Here is a 22679-nt window from a genome sequence, read left to right as displayed (position 1 = left end):
AATTAGCAAAGTCCAAACAATTACCATGCCTTGCCAATGAGAAGACAGAGATGTTCATGTATTTATCCTTCAATTCTTTTCTCAGTAATTACCTTTCCCCTGGTTAGAAATTCTCATATAATTAAAGTGCCCACATAAAATATGTACTTAGCTGCTCTGTAGGTGCTGAAATTAGTAGCAAAAATTAAATAACTACTCATGCTGTTGGACAATACTGATCAGACATTTGTGGTCATACAATGATCATGAACACATAATATATGTAGCCTGACAATTCAACCATTAATACACATTGTCTTCATTAAGGAACTTACTTATTTCTGCAATGCCTTGTCTGTACCTCTGAAGGCAAAGCTCAATGGAGGGTTGGAAAATCATCCAATAAAACAAATTCTGGTAACATGGGTAACAAAATCAATATTTGTAAAAATAGAGACTGAAGGCAGAACCATTTGGACAACTGCTTCAGTTCTTTTTTTTTTTTAAGATTTTATTTATTTATTCATGATAGACACAGAGAGAGAGAAGCAAGACATAGGCAGAGGGAGAAGCAGGCTCCATGCAAGAAGGCCAATGTGGGACTCAATCCCATAACTTGGGGATCAGGCCCTGAGCCAAAGGCAGACGCTCAACCACTGAGCCACCCAGGTGTCCCTCCTTCAGTTCTACACATGGTCTACATAAAAATATAACTGATTGGGGGTACCTGGGTGGCTCAGTCCATTAAGTGTCTGATTAGATTTCAGCTCAGGTCACGACCCCAAGGTTGTGAGATCAAGCCCCACGTGGGGCTCCATGCTGAGGGCAGAGTCCTTCCTCTCCCTCCCTCTCAGTCCCTACCCCACTTGTGCTCTCTCTCTCTCTCTCTCTCTCTCGCTCACTCTCTCTAAAATAAAGTCTTTAAAAATATATATAACTGATAGTCTATAAACTTGTAAAGAGGGAACTTCAGACTATGGCTTATCAATGCAGACCATTTAACAAAGTCTAGCTGTTGAATGAGACAGATTGTTTTGAATGACAGGCACTGGAGTTATATTAATCTTGAATATTGGTCATTGTTTAATATTTGATTTCTCCCTTGGCCTGCCTGCTCTTCTTGATTGCCTCTTTCCCTTTAATTGTGAGACTTGTCAGGACACAAAATTAAAAAGACACATATGAGATACTTTTCTCCCAAGAGTAGAGAAGGAGGACTTTATGGTTTCTTCCAGGTTCTAAATGGTGGCCAAGCCAAGCCAATCTCATGATCTGGAGATCATAACCTGAACCAAAACCAAGAGTCAGGATGCTTAACCCAGGCACCCCACCATTATGTCTTTTAGTTCTTAGGGTTTCTCTACACTTAATGAGTGGACACAAAAATTCATCTGAATTACCATTTAGATAGAAAGCCATTTTATATTGGAAATTTTATCTAATGTTAAGCTTGAATATCAGATTAGTGAATTTTAAAAATCCCTTCATTAGTACAGCAACATTTAAATTTTTTCAAGATTTAAAATGTCAATGATGTTTATATTATCTATTAATTATAAATTGTTGGTCTGAATAATTTGCTTGCACCACAGTCATCTCCATTTATTATAGTAATTAGTGTCTGCCAGGAAATCTTTTCTGACTTTCACAAATGAAAGTCCTTCAATATTTTCAAATACTTGCATCTGTAATCAAGATGTTATGGCTGTACTGTAGCATAATGTTCTACACATAGAAGGCATTTCATAAATATTTGTTGAATGAAGCTAGCAAATGATCAATCTTCACCTTAGAACTATAAAGGTACACAGTAATCATGAATTTTCTAACAATTATTCCATGCCAAAGAGAGTCACCTCCACTCTGTTTTTAGCAGTAGCATGAATACTTAACATAGATGATATGTTCCTGATGGATTAATAAATCATATTATAATGTTTTAGAAATTTATATTAAAATATTTAGGACTGCAAAATTTATAAATAATAAAAAGCAAACAATTGTGTTCTTTTATTCGCCACCTGATTTAAAACACCATAATATACATTCCACTCTGAACTTAGTAATATTCATTCACATGCTTTTCTTCATATTTACCCTTTAAATTTATGTATTACTTACAGTATTGTTTCGTGTGTTTTTAAATTTCACATAATGGTATACGGCATATATTATTCTACAAGCTTTTTGTATTCAATTGTTTGAGAGTTTAGTCATGTTGATGTAATAGTCATTCATTCAGATCCACTGCTATAAATACCCATTTAAATATTTGCAGATTGTTTTCCAAAAGTGGTGGTACCTTCCTATCAGTGGTGGATGAGCTGTAATCTACACTCTTGCCAGCAACTGAAACTTTCAAATTTCTTGAATCTTTGCCAACCTCATGAGAATAAAATGTTATCTCATAATTATAATTATTTTACCAATAACCAGTAAAATTTCAGGTGTTTTCATATGTCTGGGTTGCCATACATTTGGGTTGTCATTTCTAGGCTCTTCTGCAAATTACCTGGTTTAATTTTCTTGGTCCATTTTGAGTAGTCTGATTTAAAAGTTCCCTTTGTCATATGTTTTCTGTTGCCAATCTAATCTGCTAATCTGCAGCTTTTCTTTTTCTTTTTTTTTTTTTGAATGATAGCTTTATATGAAGAAGTTTCTAATTATAATGTAGCCACAAGTTATTAGTTTCTTCTTTTATAGTTTTTGCTTCTTGTATTCAGAAGTTGTAAAGATATACTATATTTTTGTTGAGAATTATTTTTAAATTAAGTTTCCTGTTTGTTATTCTGACATATAGAAGACAATTATTTTCATGTTTCCATCCTATATCTAGCCACCTTACTGAACTCCCCTTAATATTTAATAATTTGTGGAATTTTTTACACTCTCTGATTTAATTATCTCCAGATTTTGACAGCTCGGTTCTTCCCTTCTAATTTTTAGGTGTTTATTTCTTTTTCTTATCGTATTGAGCTGGCTAGATCCTCCAATAAAATGCAGAATAATAGACATCCTTGTCTTATTCTTATTTTGAAGAAAAGGCTTCAATGGATTTACCATTAGATGCACTGTTGATACTAGAAAACTATAGATGTTCTTTATCAGATTAAGAGGATCTTCTTCAATTGAGGGTGCTCTAACAATACTTGTTTTTGTGGGTGTTAAATATTTTATCAACAGCTTTTTTCCACGTCTATTGAAATGATCATATTTTTCCTTTCTTGAGTTAATGTGAATTACATTAATAGTGTTAATATTAAATTTTACTTGTATTCCTGGGAGAAACCCAATTTGGTTGCTATATATTATTATTTTTATAAAAAACTAGATTTCACTCATCATTTGAAAATCTTTGCCTTTGTTTACATGGGAGAATAATCTTAAATTTTCTTTTTTGTACTATCCTTGTTTGAGTTTGCATTCTGGCAATTCATTCTAATGACAGAGTTCAAAATAAAGCATTATGCCTTCAGAAAAAATCCTAGAATACTATATATTTAACTTCCTTATTTTACTTCTCTGCCTCCCCCACCACCACTACCAACCCCCAAGAGAATGTAAACTCTTAAAGAAGAGGAATAACTGTGTTTTGCCCAGGATGTAAACCTACTGCTTAGAAAATGAGTACTCAATAAAATTTTGTTGGATTAGTAAAAGGCTCATAATTTTAATTGGAGTTTTTTTCCATCTACTTCTACTTATCTTGACTCATTTGGATAATAGTGAAATGACTGGATGCATTCATTTACTTAGAACTATTAATGCTTACAATGTGTTGTGATTACAAATTCTATATAATTTGTTGAGACCATTGACTAGTATGTGCTCGATGTTCATAAATTTTCCCTGTGATCTTGACAAGAATGTGTATTTTTTCATTGTTGAATATAAGACTCTATTAGATCAAGCTTCAAATTAGTTCAATTCTCAATTATTAAGGATTTTATTTTTTTATTTTTAAAAATATTTTATTTATTTATTCATGAGAAACACAGAGAGAGAGAGAGAAAGAGAGAGAGAGAGAGGCAAAGACACAAGCACAGAGAAAAGCAGGCTCCATGCAGGGAGCCTGACGTGGGACTCGATCCCAGGTCTCCAGGATCACGGCCTGGGCTGAAGGCAGATGCTCAACCGCTGAGCCACCCAGTGTCCCTTATTAAGGATTTTAATTTTTTAACTGCCTGTTTGATTAATTACCAAATAAGATGTATCAAAATATTCTATATTGATGTTGGATTTGTTAATTTCTTCTAGTCATGTCAAATTTTGCTTTATACTTTTGAATCTATGTTATAAGATGCATGTAAGTTTAGAATTATATCATTTACCATTATATAGTAAAGCACCTTATCCCTAATAAAACTTTTTGCTTAAAATCTATTTTACTTAACACTATACAGCTTAAGCAGCTTTTAAATTTTTAAATTTTATGTGTGCTTGTGTTTTAGGCATATGTCTTACCATCTCAACATCAGTGCCACGATGAGCCATATTGGAACCTGAGGCCAAAAGAAAAATATGTACCCTATATATATCTATAAAATATCCTCCTGTATTAGGAACCAAGTGGAGAAAGTTAATAAACCCTCTATAATCAAAAAGTATAGCTATATATAACTCTTCACCTTGACCAATCTGTTTCTAAACCACTGTCAACCTTCCTATGAAGCAGATACAGGATAACCTTCCAGAACTGCTAGGCGGGAACTGTGACTGACTGGAAACAGTTCTCGTTGCTAAGTAACAAAGACTTACAAAACAAACAGCTTTTTTATTTAAAATGTTTATATATGAGCAGCCTATGTGGCTCAGCGGTTTAGCACCATCTTCCGCCCAAGGCATCAGCCCAGGGCGTGATCCTGGAGAGTCCCACATCAGGTTCCCAGCATGGAGCCTCCTTCTCTCTCTGCCTATGTCTATGTCTCTCTCTCTATCTCTCTCTCTCTTTGTGTCTCTCATGAATAAATAAGTAAAATCTTTAAAAATAAAATAAGATTTTTATATATTATTCCTCTGAGATTTTAGTATTATTTTGCTTTTTTTAGTATTATATTTAAGTATTACTTATCTTGATTAATAATGCCTTCTCAAAATTTGTGCCTGAGGTACCCTCTCCCATTAATGCAGTATATGCTCCAACAACCGTGGATATTATATTTTTGTGTTTATGACAGCACTTAGTTCTAACTGACAAGTTTAACACATTTATATTTGTTATGATTATTGACATATTTGGATTTTATATTTTCTATATACTTTACTTTTTTATTTCCCTCTCCTTTTTGCCTTATTTTATAACAAAAAGGATGTTTCCTTTTTATTCTCTATATTTTGGGGAAGTTATAAACTATATTTCATCTCTTTTGCTGTATTATTCTTAAATAAAAAATGTTGCTTATGTTAAAATTTGAAAATATTTCACACTCTTTAAGAATAACACAAGGACTTTTGGGGTTCCTGGGTGGTCCAGTCAGTCAAGCAGCTGGCTCTTGATTTTGGCTCAGGTCATGATGTCAGGGTCCTGGAATGGAGCTCACTTTGAGCCCTAAATTGGGCTGCATGCTCAACAGGGAGTCTGCTGAGGATTCTTTCTCCCCTTCTGCCTCTGTCCTTCCCCACGCTTGTGCTCTGTCTCTCTAAAACAAGGAATAATTCAAGAGCCTTTGATCTCTTTAAATGTAATTATCACTGTCGGTCTTAAATGCTACTTTTTCAATAGACTATAATTTTTAAAGCATTTTCAAACTGACAGAAAAATTGAGAGAGCAATACAGAGTTCCCATATACCTCCTGCACCACAGAATCCCCAACTTTCAACATCTGGCACCAGAGTAGTATACTGTTATAAACTGATAAACCTAAATTGACACATCATTATCACCCACGTGACAGTTTACATTACTGTTTACTATACTTATGTGGGTCTATTTCTATTCCATTTCACTGATCTATTTGTTTTTATTTCTGCCAAGACCACATTGTTATAATTACTGTAGCTTTGTTGATATGTCTGGAGGTCAGGTAGTGGCAGTAGTCTGACTTTGTTCTTGTCTTTCAACATTGTCTTGACTATTCTGTGTCTTGTGCTTCTCACATAAACTTTAGAAATAGCCTATTGATATCCACAAAATAACTTTCTGATATTTTGATTGGGATTACATTGAAGCTATAGATCAAGACAGGAAGAACAGACATCTTGACAATATTGAATCTTCCTGTCTATGAACATGGAATAACTAATATAAGGATTAATAATAATAATATCACCATATGCCAAAGAGGAAATTAAGTTTGAGGCCTTGACTCTCTAAATGTACATCTGATGTAGATTCTATAATATAAAATGTCTGAATGCTAGTTACATTTAAAAAATTAATTCATTAGTATTTACAAGATTAGAGTATAAAATGAAATACATTAGGATAAGATCTTTCTGTGAGCAAACAAAAAACATTACTGGGAAAGCTCGATGTGTAATAAAAATATGACTCTAGTTAGTCATGATGACTCATACTTTTGGACTTTAGTGCTCTAACGGAACACACTTTCTAAAATAACAGGAAATATTCATTTACATAATAAGCATTGTAGAGTGTGATGTTGGCACCATTCAAATTATTGAATGGTAGGAAGGCTTATTATATAAAATGTTTTAAGCTGGCTCTGCTATTTATAATACTAACAAAAATGCATACTGATAGCTTGATTGTAGTTAATTCATAAAAGCCATGATTAATGCTATAAAAGGGTCACAAATCAGAGCCAAAGAATAAGAGAAGAATTCATGGTTACTAATAAATTGCTCTGTGAACGCTTGGCCACCCTTGCAGGTAATGATGTCACAAAATGATGAAAGAATAGCTAAGTAGCCAACAAAGTGCTGGGGCTTGGCGGAGGCACTGATGATTGCATCACTCTTAGCCAAGAGCCCCTGAAAGATGAACATAACTATTAAAAGAAAATGAAAAACCATAAGGATGCTAGTTTCAACTGATAACACATTCCTAAAGCTAGATTCTATCAACATTTGAATTCTTAGAACAGGTAAAGAGAAGAGGAGGAGTAATGAGAATATGGTAACTATGCAACCATATTAGTTGACATAATATACACATCTAAGCTTCCAATTCCTAGGTTCTATTCTGTATCTAAGACTTGAAGCATATTTTTTTAATAGTTATAATGGAAGTCTTGAGCAGGTAAGAGATACATTATTTCAATAAAGCTAATAGCACAGTGGTTAGGAAATGATCTTTAAAAAAGTGAGGGGAGTAATGGGGTGGGGTAGATTTTAGAAATCTATGTACCAAAAAAAAAAAAAAAAAAGAAATCTATGTACCAAAATAATGCATGTTGAATAATTCCATGATATGGAGTTTTAGAATAGGCAAAACAATCTATAGTAATAGAAAGCAGATCAATGGTTTCCTAGGATTGAGGGTTGGGGAGGAGGCATTGACTATAGAGGAGCACAAGAGAATATTTGGAGAGAGAAAAACATTCCACATCTTTAATATGGAAGTGATCACACGAATATAGCAAAATATAGCAAATTGCATTTGCTAATATTTTTAAATGGATAAATTTATTTTATCTTTTTATTTTTAACTGAGTATATTTTATTATATGCAAATCATTTCAGGAAAGTTGCTTAAAAAGAAAAAATCACTAGTTTTGCAAAATGTTATTATAGTTGAAATTGAGTAAAGGGTACAAGGAATCTGTATTATTTCTTAAAATCATACATGAATTTACAATTATCTCAAAGTAAAAATTCACTTAAATTGTAAAATACATGTACAAGTAACAGTGATTATCTGTTATCCAAAAAGTAATTATTTAAAAAGAGTGTATGTGTTTCTTATCAAATGATTCGCAAAGAGTTAAATGCCATGTAATCCTGAATTCTGCTTTGAAACATTCAATTCTGCTTTAAAGTTAATAGTATATAGTCTTTTGGGGTTTGTTTTGCTCTAGGTTAATCCTAAAATGGAACTAGTAAATTATTCACTGTTTTAGTCATTTCTAGAGAGGTAATGTCACAAATACTCTAAAATCATTCTCTATTAATGAAATATGCAATTATCATTTATAGTATACACCATACATTCAAGCCTTACAACTGCCTTACAAAGCCTTACACAGTATGTCAGCATTCCTAGGCAGTAGCACTGAGGAGAATCATTGAGCCTCCCCAAGGTAGATGTTTTAAGTATTGCAAAATACAATGAAATATTTAAGACAAAAGTAAGTGTACCTTGAAGTTTATCTCAGGATCAGTGGGTTCTTTGGTAATAGTTTTTCTTGTTGTTGTTGTTTTTTTTTTTTTTTTTGGTTAGTTTTTAACTTTATGAATCAACAAAAGAAATAGGATTTACCAATGGAGTTACAAATTAGATGAATTAGTCAGTCTGGCTATTCCCTAAATAATTAATCATGTGTTTTAACTACTAGCGTAAGTCTTAATCTATGAAGAGGGCCAGGTATTAACATAAGTGAGTTCACCCAGATATAAGGTTATGGATAGTAGTGAATATGGTAGCAAACCAAAGTGTGATAGTGTTCCAAAGAGGGTAATTGTTACCTTGAGTTAGGCTGTATGAGGAAACATAGGCATCGTGTTGGATTATTTTCTGTAAGAGAGGCCAGAGGTAAAGGAGGAAGAGGAAGAGGGAAAGAAGAAGAAGAATAACAAACTATTTAAACAGTGTTCCCACCTGTGGACCACCAGTTTGTGACATCAACTTTAGAAACAACTGAAGAATGCTTCATATAGAAAATTCCTTGGAATGGCTAATGTATAACAACTTGCTTCTGAATTTACCATTCCACTCCTTTCTCCCAACTTCATTCATTTTCACTTCTGCTAAAAACACTTTCATATAGGACTGCCAATTGCCAAGAACTGGCATATTCTCAAGGCTTACGTTTTCATCTGTTTGCCAAATGGCTGTAATATAATTCACAAAAGCCCTGTTTATTGAGTAATATTATTAATGGTTAGCATAATACTGTGAAATTGAAGACATTCTTTTTGGATTAAGTCCAGATCTTTAAAAAGAACATTGGTTCCAATAGGAAATGGATGGCTTATATGAAAACTTATTATTTTAAAAAGTAGAACAATGTGGAAAGCATTTGAATAAGCATATTTTCAAATTATTGTAAGATACCTTTTTCAGATATGTCTCACATGTATTAAAATACTTCGAATGATAACAATAAGAAAATGTCATACTTACGAATGCTTTACAAAATCATTTCTCATTTTCAACACATTATTGAAAATATCATAGGACAGAGAAATCATTCAACTTAACAGTCTATTGACTTTTTCCCTTCAGCTACATTTGCCAAACTTTGCTAAGTGAATGATATTTGTTGCTTTTTTATTTATGGCTAAATTCATAAATTATCAAAATATGTCCAGGAAGAAAATAACAGAAAAGTCAACTTTTTACCTTTGTTTCTAAAAGGCATTTAATGTCTAAATAAGAAGCATTAAAATGTATTCTCAACCTAAATTATAGTTAATTATTTTGCTAGTTCATAATTCAATAGTCACCACCTGAGACCAAGTCTGAAAATCCCAACTTGACTTCTGAAACCAATCATGAGCCTTGATTCATTTAATGGCTCTATTTTTAAGGGGAAGCATGAAATCATTCAAGAATCATAAAATATCAATCACTCATCTGTGAGCAATTAAAGAGAGAGAAAGGGGAAAAATGGGATGGGCTATCAAAAGAAAAAGGGATACAGGGGCGGGGGTAGAGGAAATGAAAGCAAACTAGTCAAAATAAAGCATGAGAAGCTCTGAAAATAATATATGAAAGCATTACCCAGTCCTTAATTTGAATATACTACATAGATTCAGATCGAGGGGCCTTACTAAATCCATCGCAGAGTGTTTTTTTTTTTAAAGATTTTATTTATTTATTCACAAGAGACACAGAGAGAGAGAGAGAGGCAGAGACATAGCAGAGGGAGGAGAAGTAGGTTCCACACAGGGAGACCGCTGTGGACTCTATCCCAGGACTCCAAGATCACGCCCTGAGCCTTAGGCAGACGCTCAACCACTGAGCCACCCAGGCATCCCCACCCCATAGTGTTTTTTAACTGAGTTCTTGGTGAGTTTGGGAAGGGGAGGTAAGGTTAATAAAAGATACCACTAATTTCCAGGAAAGCGAAGCGTCCATTTTAAAGAATCAAAAGGAGAAGACGCTAGGAAAAATAGAATAAATGCCACTTTAACTTTAAAATCAAGAACAAATCAAACTGGCAAAAACTTAAACACACAATTATGGCTGAATAAAGAGTGAATCAATCAAGTTCATCCAATTAATTTCCTTTCTGGGACAATATGATAAGCCACACAATCAAACATACTAAAATCAATGCTTTTTAAAAAGATTTTTTTTCTCATGATACTCTAATCAAACCAAATTCAAAGCCTCTAGCTGTTAGAAATCAAAAAAAAAAGAAAAAGAAAAAGTAAATGATTCCTTCTTTCAAAGCAATTATCAACCAGTGGTGAAGACTAAACATATAAATTAAAAGATCAGCAATATAAAGCAATGATCTGGAGAATAAGTTCAAAGGAACATCTGAATTAGAACATGAAAGTTTTGGCTTGAGCACATAGAAAGAAAGAAAGCTGTAACCAAATCAAAGACTGAGTTGAAACTAAGGGCCAGGACTACATCCTAAATGTGCTAGAAGAAGTCTGCATTGTAGATAATATTCTTGCTACTGAACTATATGCACTCATGTTGTCACTGGAAACAAATTAGATGAGATTAAGAATCTCAGAAGGCAGAAATGGAGTTTGCTAAAACCTTGGCAGATGGTTTTTAAAAAAAAACAAGATGTTCCATGATATCCTAAAACAAACGACAGAGAAAAGTGAAGTGACTAATTAAACACACGTACAGGGCAACGTTTAGGAGGAAAGTCAAGTAGGGAATCTATGAGACGGTGCTACACTGTGAGGTTAATAAAAGAAATCACTGATTGCAAGGAAAGAGAAATATGCATTTAAAAGAATCAAAGGAAGAAGACACTAGGAAAAATATAGTAAATGTCATTTTAAATTTAAAAGCAAGAAAAAAGTTGGAAAAAATTAAACACACAGTTATGGCTGAGTAAGAATGAATCAATCAAGTTCATGCAATAAATTAGTCCTTACACTGTAAAGAATTTTAAATGTGTTTATGACAAAATACGTCAATAATTTCTTTCATGGCTCCTAATATGTTTGTTTCTACTTGTATTTGCTTTGCTTATAAAGTCCCTAGCTTTAGACTTAGAAATATTATTTTAATTGTTATTTTAATAGATTTACAATTGTTTTTACATTGAAGTCTTGGATTTTCTATACATGCCATGAAGTAGGGCTTTAACTTTTTTTTTTTTTTCCAAATTGATACTAACTACCTCAAACATCACTCAATGAGGACTCCATACTATTTATTTTTTATTACTGATATGATTGTTCCTGCCGCTGTACTTGCTTTCCTATCAGCTGTTACTGATGTTGATGCTAGATATTTTTACCAATATCTCTCAATTTCTTTTCCATTTACCCCCTTTTCCTAAAATTGTAGCTAAACCTCTACTTCATCTATGAAACTTCCCCTGGCCATCATAGACAAATGAAAGTAACATAATTTGAGTCATTTTACTATAGATTTTCAAATTAATTAAAACTAGTGATATCAAGAAATGAATGCAACTTAATCAATGCAAATTCAAAAAGATCTCTGCACCAAAAGACACTTATGCTGCATAGATATCTATATGTAAATATCCATTAGTTGCAGGATTCAGACTCTTATTTTTAATGCCATTCTATCCAGACCCCTTAAGAATTGTTTAGTAAAACATGAAAATGCTGATGAAACAAAGACAGAAAAATAAAACAAAACCCTTTGGTTTAAGGTTTGCTCTTAGTTGTTATTTTTCTGATACAGTTTATTTTTTAAAGTGATATTTTCATCTTTTTGATGGGTTTTTTTCTACCAAAAATTTTCCTGAAATAATTGACATTTCAGGCTCATATCAATTCATTTCTATTCATACCCATAGGGTAGACCAAAATTAAATTCAAAGAATTTATAGTCATCATTTCACCAACCCTCTCCATTCCCTTCCCCCCCTTCTTTTTAGATTTTCATGCATCAAACAGAGAACTCACGTGACGTCCCTGGGTGAAGCTTTCCAGAGAGCAGAGGCATCGATAGGGCTGGCTGCTTGTGTCACACTTATCAGCATGACCATAGCACTGACATCTGTAAACAGACCATCAGACAACTCCTAAGTCAACGCAACTGTGAATATATTTAAGGGCCTGTGAATATATCCACTGTGTGGATCCAACAAGGGAGACAAGTATGTTAACACAAAATTCAATCTCTTTTATCACATGAATGTTCATGAAAGTTTTTTATTATTCCTAAAGTATTGGATAAATATCATCCATATCCAAACCACATTGTTCTTAGAAGGTAATTTTCAAGCTTCTCTGGGAAGGGAATTTGTTTTCACCTATATCAGCTATGTGGCAAATTTGCCAGGGAAGGCATTTACTAAAGCTGTTATACACAATTAAACAATAAAGTTTAGAATAAACTGCAGAATGAAATTAATATATTTCAATTATTTGTTTTTTTTCTACAAAATTAGATGATGAATATTTAACAGTATTACTATTTACATCATGCCATTACTAAACAAATAGCACTTATAGTTTGGTATTCTGGTTTTTAAAGATGTACTTTATTTACAGTGCATATCACTCTTCTAGCACAACTTGATTCTAAATATAACCTATGTATGTACCATTTCCATACCAGAGAGTATGTTGCTCTCCAGGTATCCATATTTTGAAATACTGTGAGCCATGTTCTCAATTATGGTCAGATATTTATAATTATTTAGGCAATATTCGATTTTTCTTCCTAGAAAACAAATATCTCCCATAAAATTGTGAATTGTGAACTCGGGGAGACCAAGCCCTATACTTACAAACTAGCTGATAATATAGTTGTAACTTGAAATCTAGCTCCTTCTCTCTGATTTCAAGAATATGTGAAAATAATATTCCAGAAAAAAAGCAAAATACTTGGTAAGTTATTTCTAAGCCAGATTCAGGGTATTATGCCTTCTAGACCCAACAGCTTTTGAAAATTGTTTCCATAACCACGTGGTCTTACATACAGAAAAGAATAGCATACCAATCTTTTCAAAAATTTGTAGAGTAGGAAACCATTTCAAAATGTCAAGTTTGGAATCTGGCTTGCTCTAAATCTTAACGTATTTTTAAATAAGTATGACAAAAATCTTGTTGGAAACAAACTCATAGTGAAAAGCATCCTTCAATCAAACCTTGGTAATGAACATTACCTCCCCGTGATGGTGATTTCGTCAACTGCATAGTAACTGTGCCTGAGGCTGACAGGAGTCTCAGTTGTATAGTACTGTCCATGAAAATGAATTCTTATTTGTGTGGCTTTTACAAACTCTTGAAGAGATGGGGTATTATAAAAGTCGTTGTAGCCAGGACGATGATTTGGTCCAGGTGTTAGGATGCTAAATGTGACATTACCATGGGAATATGGAGTAAAACTGTTGATGAAAGAAATGTGAAGTTATGAAAAGCTATTCATATTTTTAAAAAAGAAGAATCACAACTTTGAAACATTACACAATATCAATAATGGCTTAAATTCCTCATTCTGGGAAAACAGATATATAGCATATATTTCATGGGCAAACAATATAGTTTCATCACAGAAAAACATAGTAAAACATTTCCTTAAGGACATAATAAAATTCTATTATATATATTAACTTGCTAAAGCAACCTGAAAATCAGATTATAAAGCCCAAATGAGAATATAAACAAGAGATACTCTTAAGTCTCTTATGAGAACTTTAAACATAGTATAAAACTCAAGTTGGGTGGGGGGGGGAAGAGTCTCAGAAGAACCTGCTTCAAGAAGGCTAGTGGTGAAGGGAAACCTCTACCAGTCATATGACTTAGTCCACCTATTGCTTATTATTAATCCATTAGTCTATTAAAATTAACTCTTTCAAAGATAATTATTTGTTAAATATTCATACGTGGGAAGCTGAAGACAGTTGACAGAATCGGGATTTTCCAATTCTCCATTATTTTCCATTCCAAAAGCTCTGCAATTTCTAGCAAAATATTGCCAGTCCTCCCAATCTAGGCTGTCCTCCTTCTTCCGTTGAATCTTTATTGCTGTTGGTTGTGGACTAAGGAACTGAATGATAATATAAAACACCTGAAAATGGATAAGTTAATCATTGTCTTTAAAGTTTTAAGTTTGACTCATCATTCTAAATCAAATCCGTGAATTGTTCATTTCAAATATAATAGCTTACTTCCTCATAATGATAATCATCAAATATTTATTAGACATCCAGAAATGTCATAGCCCTATGGGAAAAGCAACACATTCTACAATTGCATATCCATTCCTTCTCAAGGATTTTATAAATTAAGTGCAAATTAATAATATGTTTGATATAAAGACATGGAAAAAGAACCTTACTCCCATAATTGTTATATATGCTCTTCTTAAGTAGTTAGAATAAGCACCTCAGTTTTTAGTAATTTGGACTACTTAATAATAAAAAGATTTTATTTCAATATCTCATATGATTTCATATATCTTTAAAAATAGGCCCTGCATCTTTTATTTTATATATTTTTAATTCATGCATTACTAGACACTACTAGTGTGAAGTAACGTTCAGTCACCTAATTCACCTTGTAGTAGATTGAATTGCATCCCCAAATAGACACATTCAAGTACTCACTCCTAGTACCTGTGAATGTGACCTTTGGAAAAAGGGTATTTGCAGATGTAATTAAGTTAAAGATCTGAAGATGAAATCATCCTGGATGAAGGCTGGGTCTTACAACAGAACGAAGAGAAAGAAGTGACACACAGAGAGAAGCAAGGAGGAAGGCCCCTGCAAACAGAGGCAGAGATGGGAGTTATGGGGCCATAAGCCAAGGAACACCAGGAGCTCCCAGAACCTGGAAAAAGCAAGGAAGGATTCTACAGACACTGGAGGCTCGGGAGGGAGAACCACCCAGCCAATACTTTGATTTGTATTTCAATCTTCAGAACTGTGAGCGAATACATTTCTATTATTTTAAGGCACGAAATTAGCAGTGATTGGTTATGGCAGTTAGAGGAAACTAATACACTCTATTATTTCAAATTACCTGATATTGTCCATTTTCCAAATCTATTGAAATAGTCACTCCTTGATGAAGCTGGCTAATGTTTGTAAACACATGTGAAACCCATGAAGTACCAATATCATTATCATTGACAAAAGAAAGAGGATGGGCTTCAGGATTCAGCCGTAACACCCTATCAGTGGTTGTGTCTTCTGCATCATTAGGAATGCAGTACCGCTGTACCGAAGGATGGACCCTAGGGTGGCTTCCAGGGCAGCGGCAATGTGACTGAATATGCAGTCTGAGCAGATCTCCAGAGAAAACTTCCTGAATTTCCCTGTGGGTGTAAGAAGCAGACTGTAAGGCCAAATAGCTCAGCAGTAATAGAACTTCCAAGGGTTGTTACAAATGCATATCACAATCTTCATGTTTGGATCACTATCCAGCAACTTTAATTATTTTATAAACAGAACATAAAGTCAGACGCATTCCTGGCCAAATAAGCAGACACATAAAATGGATATTAGAAAGAGTTAATTCTTAAGAGTTACTTTTTACATTGAGAAGCATGTGTAAGCCCTCGTCTGATTACTGAGACACTTATTTAAATATCATAATAGTCTACTGTATCTATTTGTGATGAAAAAGAAAAGTAACATTCATTTAGGTTGTTAAACTGACTTATCCCAAAGGTGGACAATAATACATTGAAAATACTAGGAGTAATAGGGTTTCCAGTTCATCCATGGGAAAGAAATAAGAAAACAAGTATCATTTTATCTGTTGCTGTTTATTATTATTATTATTATTATTATTATTATTATTATTATTATTCATGAGAGACACAGAGAGAGAGGCAGGCAGAGACACAGGCAGAGGGAGAAGCAGGCTCCATGCAGAGAGCCTGATGTGGGACTCGATCCCGGGACTATGGGATCACTCCCTGGGCTGAAGGCAGACGCCCAAACGCTGAACTGTTTTAAGTTAAAGGACTGAGGCCAAAACCATTTGTCAGTGGTTTCCTGTGACTCATCAGTACAGATCCTGGCACCCCAAAGTGCTTCAATGGCTTCAGATCATCTGGCAGTTGCCAACAGTCAAAGAATAACGCCAATTCCAGGCAGATATATTTAATTTTTCCATTAAGGGCAATATACCTGTTCTAGTCAGAATTAGTCATTCTAATATAGGCATTCTTCCCCATAATACCTTCCAGACATCTCAGGTAGGCCAACATCAGTAACCCTGGTCTAACTAGACAGGCCAGGATTCTTCCCTCAGATTCCAGTGGGGGGATGGAGTCAAGCAATTTTTCCATTCACTAAATCACATGAAATCACACCTTCTTCTTTAAATCTTATTGATATTTTCCAATTGATACCAGGTTTTAAATAGGACCAAAAGTGAAATCTTTGCCCCAGGGAAAAACTTGATTTGCCCCCATATTATAGCAACACTGCTCTCCAGAATTTTAGACAGAAGTGATTAAAAGGATAGTTGAGGTGAGCGGGGGGTTGGGGTGACTGGGTGATGGGCACTGAGGGGAGCACTTGGTGGGATGAGCACTGGGTGTTATGCTATATGTTGGCAAATTGAATTCCAATAAAAAAATTTTAAAAAAAGGATAGTTGAGACTATTAGCATCAAATTTAATTATGTGTCCCAGCGGTACAGCACCCTTTGTTCAGATATCTCTTGATATAGACTAGTAAAGAATGTTTATGTTAAATAATTTTTATATTTCTTTTTATATTAAAAGAATGTTTATAAGAATGTTGAGGAGCAACACTTCTCAAATTGATAAGAGCTACTTTCATCATTTGGAAATCCACCACACTAATTTACATCTTCCTTTAAGAAATATGAGTAAACATCATTATTTTTGATCCTCAGTAGAAGTAAACAACATCAACTCATACATACAACAATATACTATTATACCATCAAATCATTATTTGGGGGACACCTCGGTGACTCAGCGGTTCAGGGTGTGATCCCCAGGTCCTGGGATCGAGTCCCACATCAGGCTCCCCACAGGGAACCTGCTTCTCCCTCTGCCTACGTCTCTGCCTCTCTGTGTGTCTCTCATGAACAAATAAGTACAATATTTTTTAAAAAATCATTATTTGAAAAAAAAAGTACAAATCATTACTTGGGCAGCCCGGGTGGCTTAGTGGTTTAGCGCCTGCCTTCCACCCAGGGTCTCCGGGATCAAGTCCCAAGTCAAGCTCCGTGCATGGAGCCTGCTTCATCCTCTGCCTGTGTCTCTGCCTCTCTCTCTGTATCTCTCTCTCTCTCTCTCTCTCTCATGAATAAATAAAAATCTTTTTAAAAAATCTAAAAAAAAATCACTTTACTTGGGAAAGAAACTTCAGAGGACATCTGAGCAGAATTTCACTTGAACTTTTCTGAACAGAATGAAAATCTACATGTCTTTGAGAATTACTAATAAAGATTTTCCACCTATTCTCAAGATGAGGAAATACTTGCTTAACCCTAGTCCAAGTCTATATAATTTGTGTTCACTGGAAATAGAAAAATATATAACAATACTTCAGATTATTCATTCTTGTCTCCACCTCTAATAGCTCAGTCTCTTGAAACTTTCTCACATATCAAAATAATCATTTTCATTGTTCTAAATTCTCTAGCACTTATAAATTCAACAAAGCAATTTTGAAAGGCAGATATAGCAGTTTCCTACATATCATAAACTACTTCATACAGAACATTTAAATCAATGTATCCCAAATTCTGTAATACAACTTGTTCAAAAATCTAGTGGCCTTAGAAAAAATCCCTTGTAAAGAAGTTGATCAATTTCATATTATAAGGGATTACCCAACAGAATAGCACTAATGAATAACAACCATAGACTAAGCCAACGTAAACACTGTAAACATTAATTAGGTGACATTTGTGAAATGCTGTAAAAATGAAAAACAATATAATCTTTTGCAACTCTTATATAAGTGAATTCAGGAATTATTCTTACACCTATCGAGCTTTAAAACACCACATTCACTTACCTGTTTGTGAGCGCCACTTGATATAATCGAAAATCTTGCATTCTTCCAACAAACTGCTCTAATCCTGCAGAGTACACACAAAATACATAATATAAAAAGTCATAGTTTTCCACGTGGTGTCTGACAAACATTCAAGTGATTCCTTTAAACCTATAAAACCTCCACTTATATCATAGCCCTACAGACGAATATCAAATTCCTACAGACGAATATATATATTTTGCTAATTCCATAGGATAATTAATAGTCATAGTTATCTCTATAGACATTGCAGATAAGTCAAAGTGAATATCTGCCCAGTCTACTTACTGGCCTAATTTGTGGGTCAAATATTTTTTTTTTACTATTTCTTTTAATTGGGGTATAGTTAAACCCCACACAATGTTAAATTAGTTCCTGGGGTACAACATAATAATTCACCAACTCTATTTGTTATACAATGTTCACCACGAGTGTAGCTCCCATCTGTCACTATAAAATGTATTATAATACCATTGATTCTATTCCCTATGCTGTACTTTTCATCCCTGTGACTTATTCATTCCATAACTCTCCAAATCAAATTTCTCCCTAGTTTATAAACCTATAAATCTATCATGTTATCAGTGCTAAATTTGATTGTCATCTACTTTCGACTGCAATTTCCAGAGCATTTGCATTGCCAAGAGGAAGACTCCCCACCTGTCCTATCATCCCCCTGTTCTGTCTCTAAGGTCCAGAGTATCACTTTGGGTCATCTCCAAACTTAGATTAATGCCTGGTCTAGAAAATCTCCAGTAAATGAGGATAAATTGAAAACCTCCTACTCATAAATTCTGAGTTATTCACATATATCAATGGCATTCTAGCTCAGTCTCAAATTCCATTATCTCCTGAGAATTCTTCTAAGACAAGCCGATTCAAAACCCATTCTGCATTGAATTAGGTGAACTTTCAAGGTGGAGGTAGATGTCAGTCTTAAACCACTTAATATTATTTTATTGATTCATTTAGCAAATATTTATTTCGGATTTAATAGCAGATAAGCCTACAAGAGTGGCAACAGAAAAAGCTAAGAAAATTACCACCTCTAAGTTTTTTTCTTGTGCTTGTAATAATGAGAAAAACTTGATTAAAATGACAAAATTCTAGCTAGAGTTTGATCATGAGAATATGAAAGGGGATGTGATGTACCTTATGGTACCAATTCAATAATTAAGTGGTTTTAAATTAAATTTAGATCAATGGCCAACTTAACAAATGACCATTTCCTCAAATGTGTTTGTTGTTAAACTATACCTTTTTTATTTTGTCTTGATAATACAGTTTTAAAGAATATTTGATCTGTCTTTGCTGTACCTCCTTGGTGGTGACATAGAAGAAACTAGGGCAGAGTTAGGATATATCTGATGAATAAAAGATGCGGAGTAGAATTAGCACACTGAATAGTCTGAGATGTTGATCTCAGAAGCAAGAGGAGATAAATGAGCAAAGAGGTTGACACTTGGCATAAAAAGTGTGTCTGTGTAAATGTGTGAGTGCATGTGTGTATATATATATATATATATATATATGCATTTTATGTATATTTATATTGAAGGATATTTAAGAAAGGATCAAGAATATCTCATATATATTTTTTCATAAGCATAGACATTTTCAATCAATATACTTTAAGAAAAATATATCTAAGGGCTTTTCCCTTCCACTCCTCTGTCTCAGGCTTTCATTTACACTATATCCTGAAGTCCACAGGAAAAAAGGTGACTATGCAGCCTCATCCTCTGACTTTTCTGTAAGGAGAGTTGCCCTATCCTATCTGTCCAGAAACAGGTAGCTGAAACAAGTGCAAACTAATTATTTCTTGAAATGGTGTTATGAAGACAAAACAAAAAATACTATAAAACTTCGTAGAAGTTTTTAAATTTTCAACAGTTTGCTTTAAAATGTATAATTTAAAAAAATTAAATTTTAAAAGAAATTTAAAAACATTACAAAATTCCATTGGTGAATTGGCCATCCAGAAAACTTGATAAATTGACCTCTAAGATCTAAAGCTAAGCAAAGTAGGAAATAGCATAAGGAAGGATATGCCTTCCTTGGACATAGGAGGAAAGATGGGAAGAACAGGCATGAATACAGTTAAGTCATTGTGTGCTTTTGTACTTTTTTGTCTGGAGAGTAGGAAAGACAAACACGAAATTACTCTTGGTAAAAATTTTCTTTCTGAGGTATAAATTTTCTTGTCTTTCTAAATGAAGTAAGCTGGATCTACCTCTTGTTTCTTTGCCTTCACGTATTCACACCCAATCCCTATCTCTTAACTCCCTAGCATCCTTTATAACCCATGTTCTAAGTCTACACCCTGAATTTAAAGTGCCCCACTAGTAAGTGCTTTATCTCAAATAACCCAGAAAACACAGATCATAAAAAATAAGAGATAATCATTTGAGATTTTGAAAGGCCTAATACAAATGAAAGCAAAAATGATGAATGTTTTGATTTTGTCAAAACCAGAATCATAGCTTTAGTGTGTCAATGTGGTTTTATTCTTTTATACATTAATTCATTCAACAAGTAATTATTGAGAGCCTATAATGTGCTAAGCACTTTCATGCGTTCCAAAGATATATCAGTTAACAAAATAGGCACAAACAAAAAACTTCATTTTATGGAGCTTGCATTCAAGCATCTAGATGAACATAGTAAGTAAGCAATTTATGTAGTAAACTAGAACATATGATAAATGATATGAAAAATTGGGAAAATTAGACCAGTTTGGAAAGCACAGACTGGATTTTTAATTTGGATAGTATGTTCCAAACAGGCCTCATTGAGAATGTGGTATTGAAGGGGAAAAGGAATGAATCATGCATATATCTAGGGGCAAAATATTCCAGAGAGGAGTCAATGAGAGGACCCTTAAGGCAATATGCTTGGCATGTGAAAGGAACTGCAAGGAGCTAGTTTCCTGGAGCCGAATAAAGAGAGGAGGCTATTGGAAGATTAGGTCAGACAAGTAACTGGCTGGGGGTAATGGGGTTCAAATCATTAAAAACCTTGCAAACCTACTGTGAAGACTTTTATTTTTATTCTGAATGAAATAGAAAGTCACTGGAGGGTTTAGAGTAGAGGTGTGACATGATCTCAGGTTTATTTTAAAGTGTTAAGAATAGAATGTAAGGGAAAATGGTAGAAGTAGTGAGACCAGTTAAGCTATCGTAGCAATCCAAGTGAAAGATGATGGTAGTCAGGCCAAGGTGTAGAAGTGGAGATGTACATTTCAATGATGATAAATTAGAATTGACTTCCTATATTTTAATAATAGTTAAAGGGAGCTCTGCTGCAGACATATAATGAAACATATTTTATCACCTGTAAAATAAAGGGGCTGTGTTTTATGACCTTTAAAAACCATTTTAGTTTTAAATTTTGGAGTTTGAATATAGAACAATCACATTCTCTACTGCAGAATTCATATTTGAAGAAATTTTCCAAACAAAACGTTAGAAAAAGTTCTCTAAAGACCTAGAGTTAGAAATCATCCATTCTATGTAAGAGAACTATGATTTTGATTTCTGGGGAAAATATCATAAAATATTTCAAGAATACTGTCATAAAAATAGATTTTACTCATTTCTTTGCTAGTGGCCAGTTCTTTAACATTAGATATTCATTGGAATAAATATTTCATAAAACGATTCTTCTTTGAAAATATAGCAAAAATAGGTTTAAATAATATAAATGGATCAAAGAAATAGATATGACTCATACCAGAAATATCTCATAGTTTCCTATTCAGAAAGAGATGATGACTGAAAAATGTAGCATATCCACAATATAACAGGAGGCGCAGCAAAATTAGTTAAATGGGTAAACTGTGAGTAAATAATATAATACACAAATCAGGGTAAATACAGGTTTTCAAATAGCCTAAATAAATAAATGTCACATGAATGGGAAAGGAAAAAATATAAACTTCCTCTATTTGTGTGTAACAGGAGTGTATACTTAAAGAATCCCAGTGAAAAAAAAAAAAAAAAAAAAAAAAGAATCCCAGTGAATCTACATAAAAGCTATTTGAAGTAATAAGAAAATTTAGAAATTTTATATAAGTTAAACATATAAAAATCAATTCAATTCTTATATACTAGTGCTGAAACACTGAAAATAAAATTTTAAAGTACCATTTATATTACCCACAAAATATTAATTATAAATCAAATGAAACATGCAGTGTATATAGGAAAAAATGCAAGATAATGATGAAAGAAATCACTGAAAGATGTCATTAGAAATGGCAGAATAAGGAAAACTGACAATTCTCTCTGCCATAAAAGCAATAAAAACACTAGCAAAGAGTGTCAAATCAACTTCTCTGGAAATCTAGAAGTTAAATGAAGTTTTTCAACAATTCAGGGAGTAGGACAGCCCGGGGGGCTCGGCAGTTTAGTGCCACCTTCAGCCCG

The 22679-nt window shown here is 33.6% G+C and overlaps 1 protein-coding gene across 1 annotated transcript in view; it reads right to left on the bottom strand.

Annotated features, from left to right (window-relative positions):
* The window catches only part of USH2A (usherin), a 691295-nt gene that overhangs the window by 607290 nt on the left and 61326 nt on the right, over nucleotides 1-22679 (bottom strand). The window contains exons 4-8 of the mRNA XM_072814508.1: nucleotides 18232-18295; nucleotides 15245-15539; nucleotides 14107-14291; nucleotides 13387-13608; nucleotides 12179-12272 (exon numbers count right to left, since the gene is read on the bottom strand). Coding sequence (XP_072670609.1) covers nucleotides 12179-12272; nucleotides 13387-13608; nucleotides 14107-14291; nucleotides 15245-15539; nucleotides 18232-18295 — 860 coding nt within the window. The remainder of the gene's footprint in view (nucleotides 1-12178; nucleotides 12273-13386; nucleotides 13609-14106; nucleotides 14292-15244; nucleotides 15540-18231; nucleotides 18296-22679) is intronic.

This window comes from Canis lupus, chromosome 38, assembly GCF_048164855.1.
Source record: "Canis lupus baileyi chromosome 38, mCanLup2.hap1, whole genome shotgun sequence".
Classification (NCBI taxonomy): Eukaryota; Metazoa; Chordata; class Mammalia; order Carnivora; family Canidae; genus Canis; species Canis lupus.
The sequence above is the reverse complement of the archived record's forward strand: the minus strand, read 5'-3'. Positions and strand labels throughout refer to the sequence as shown.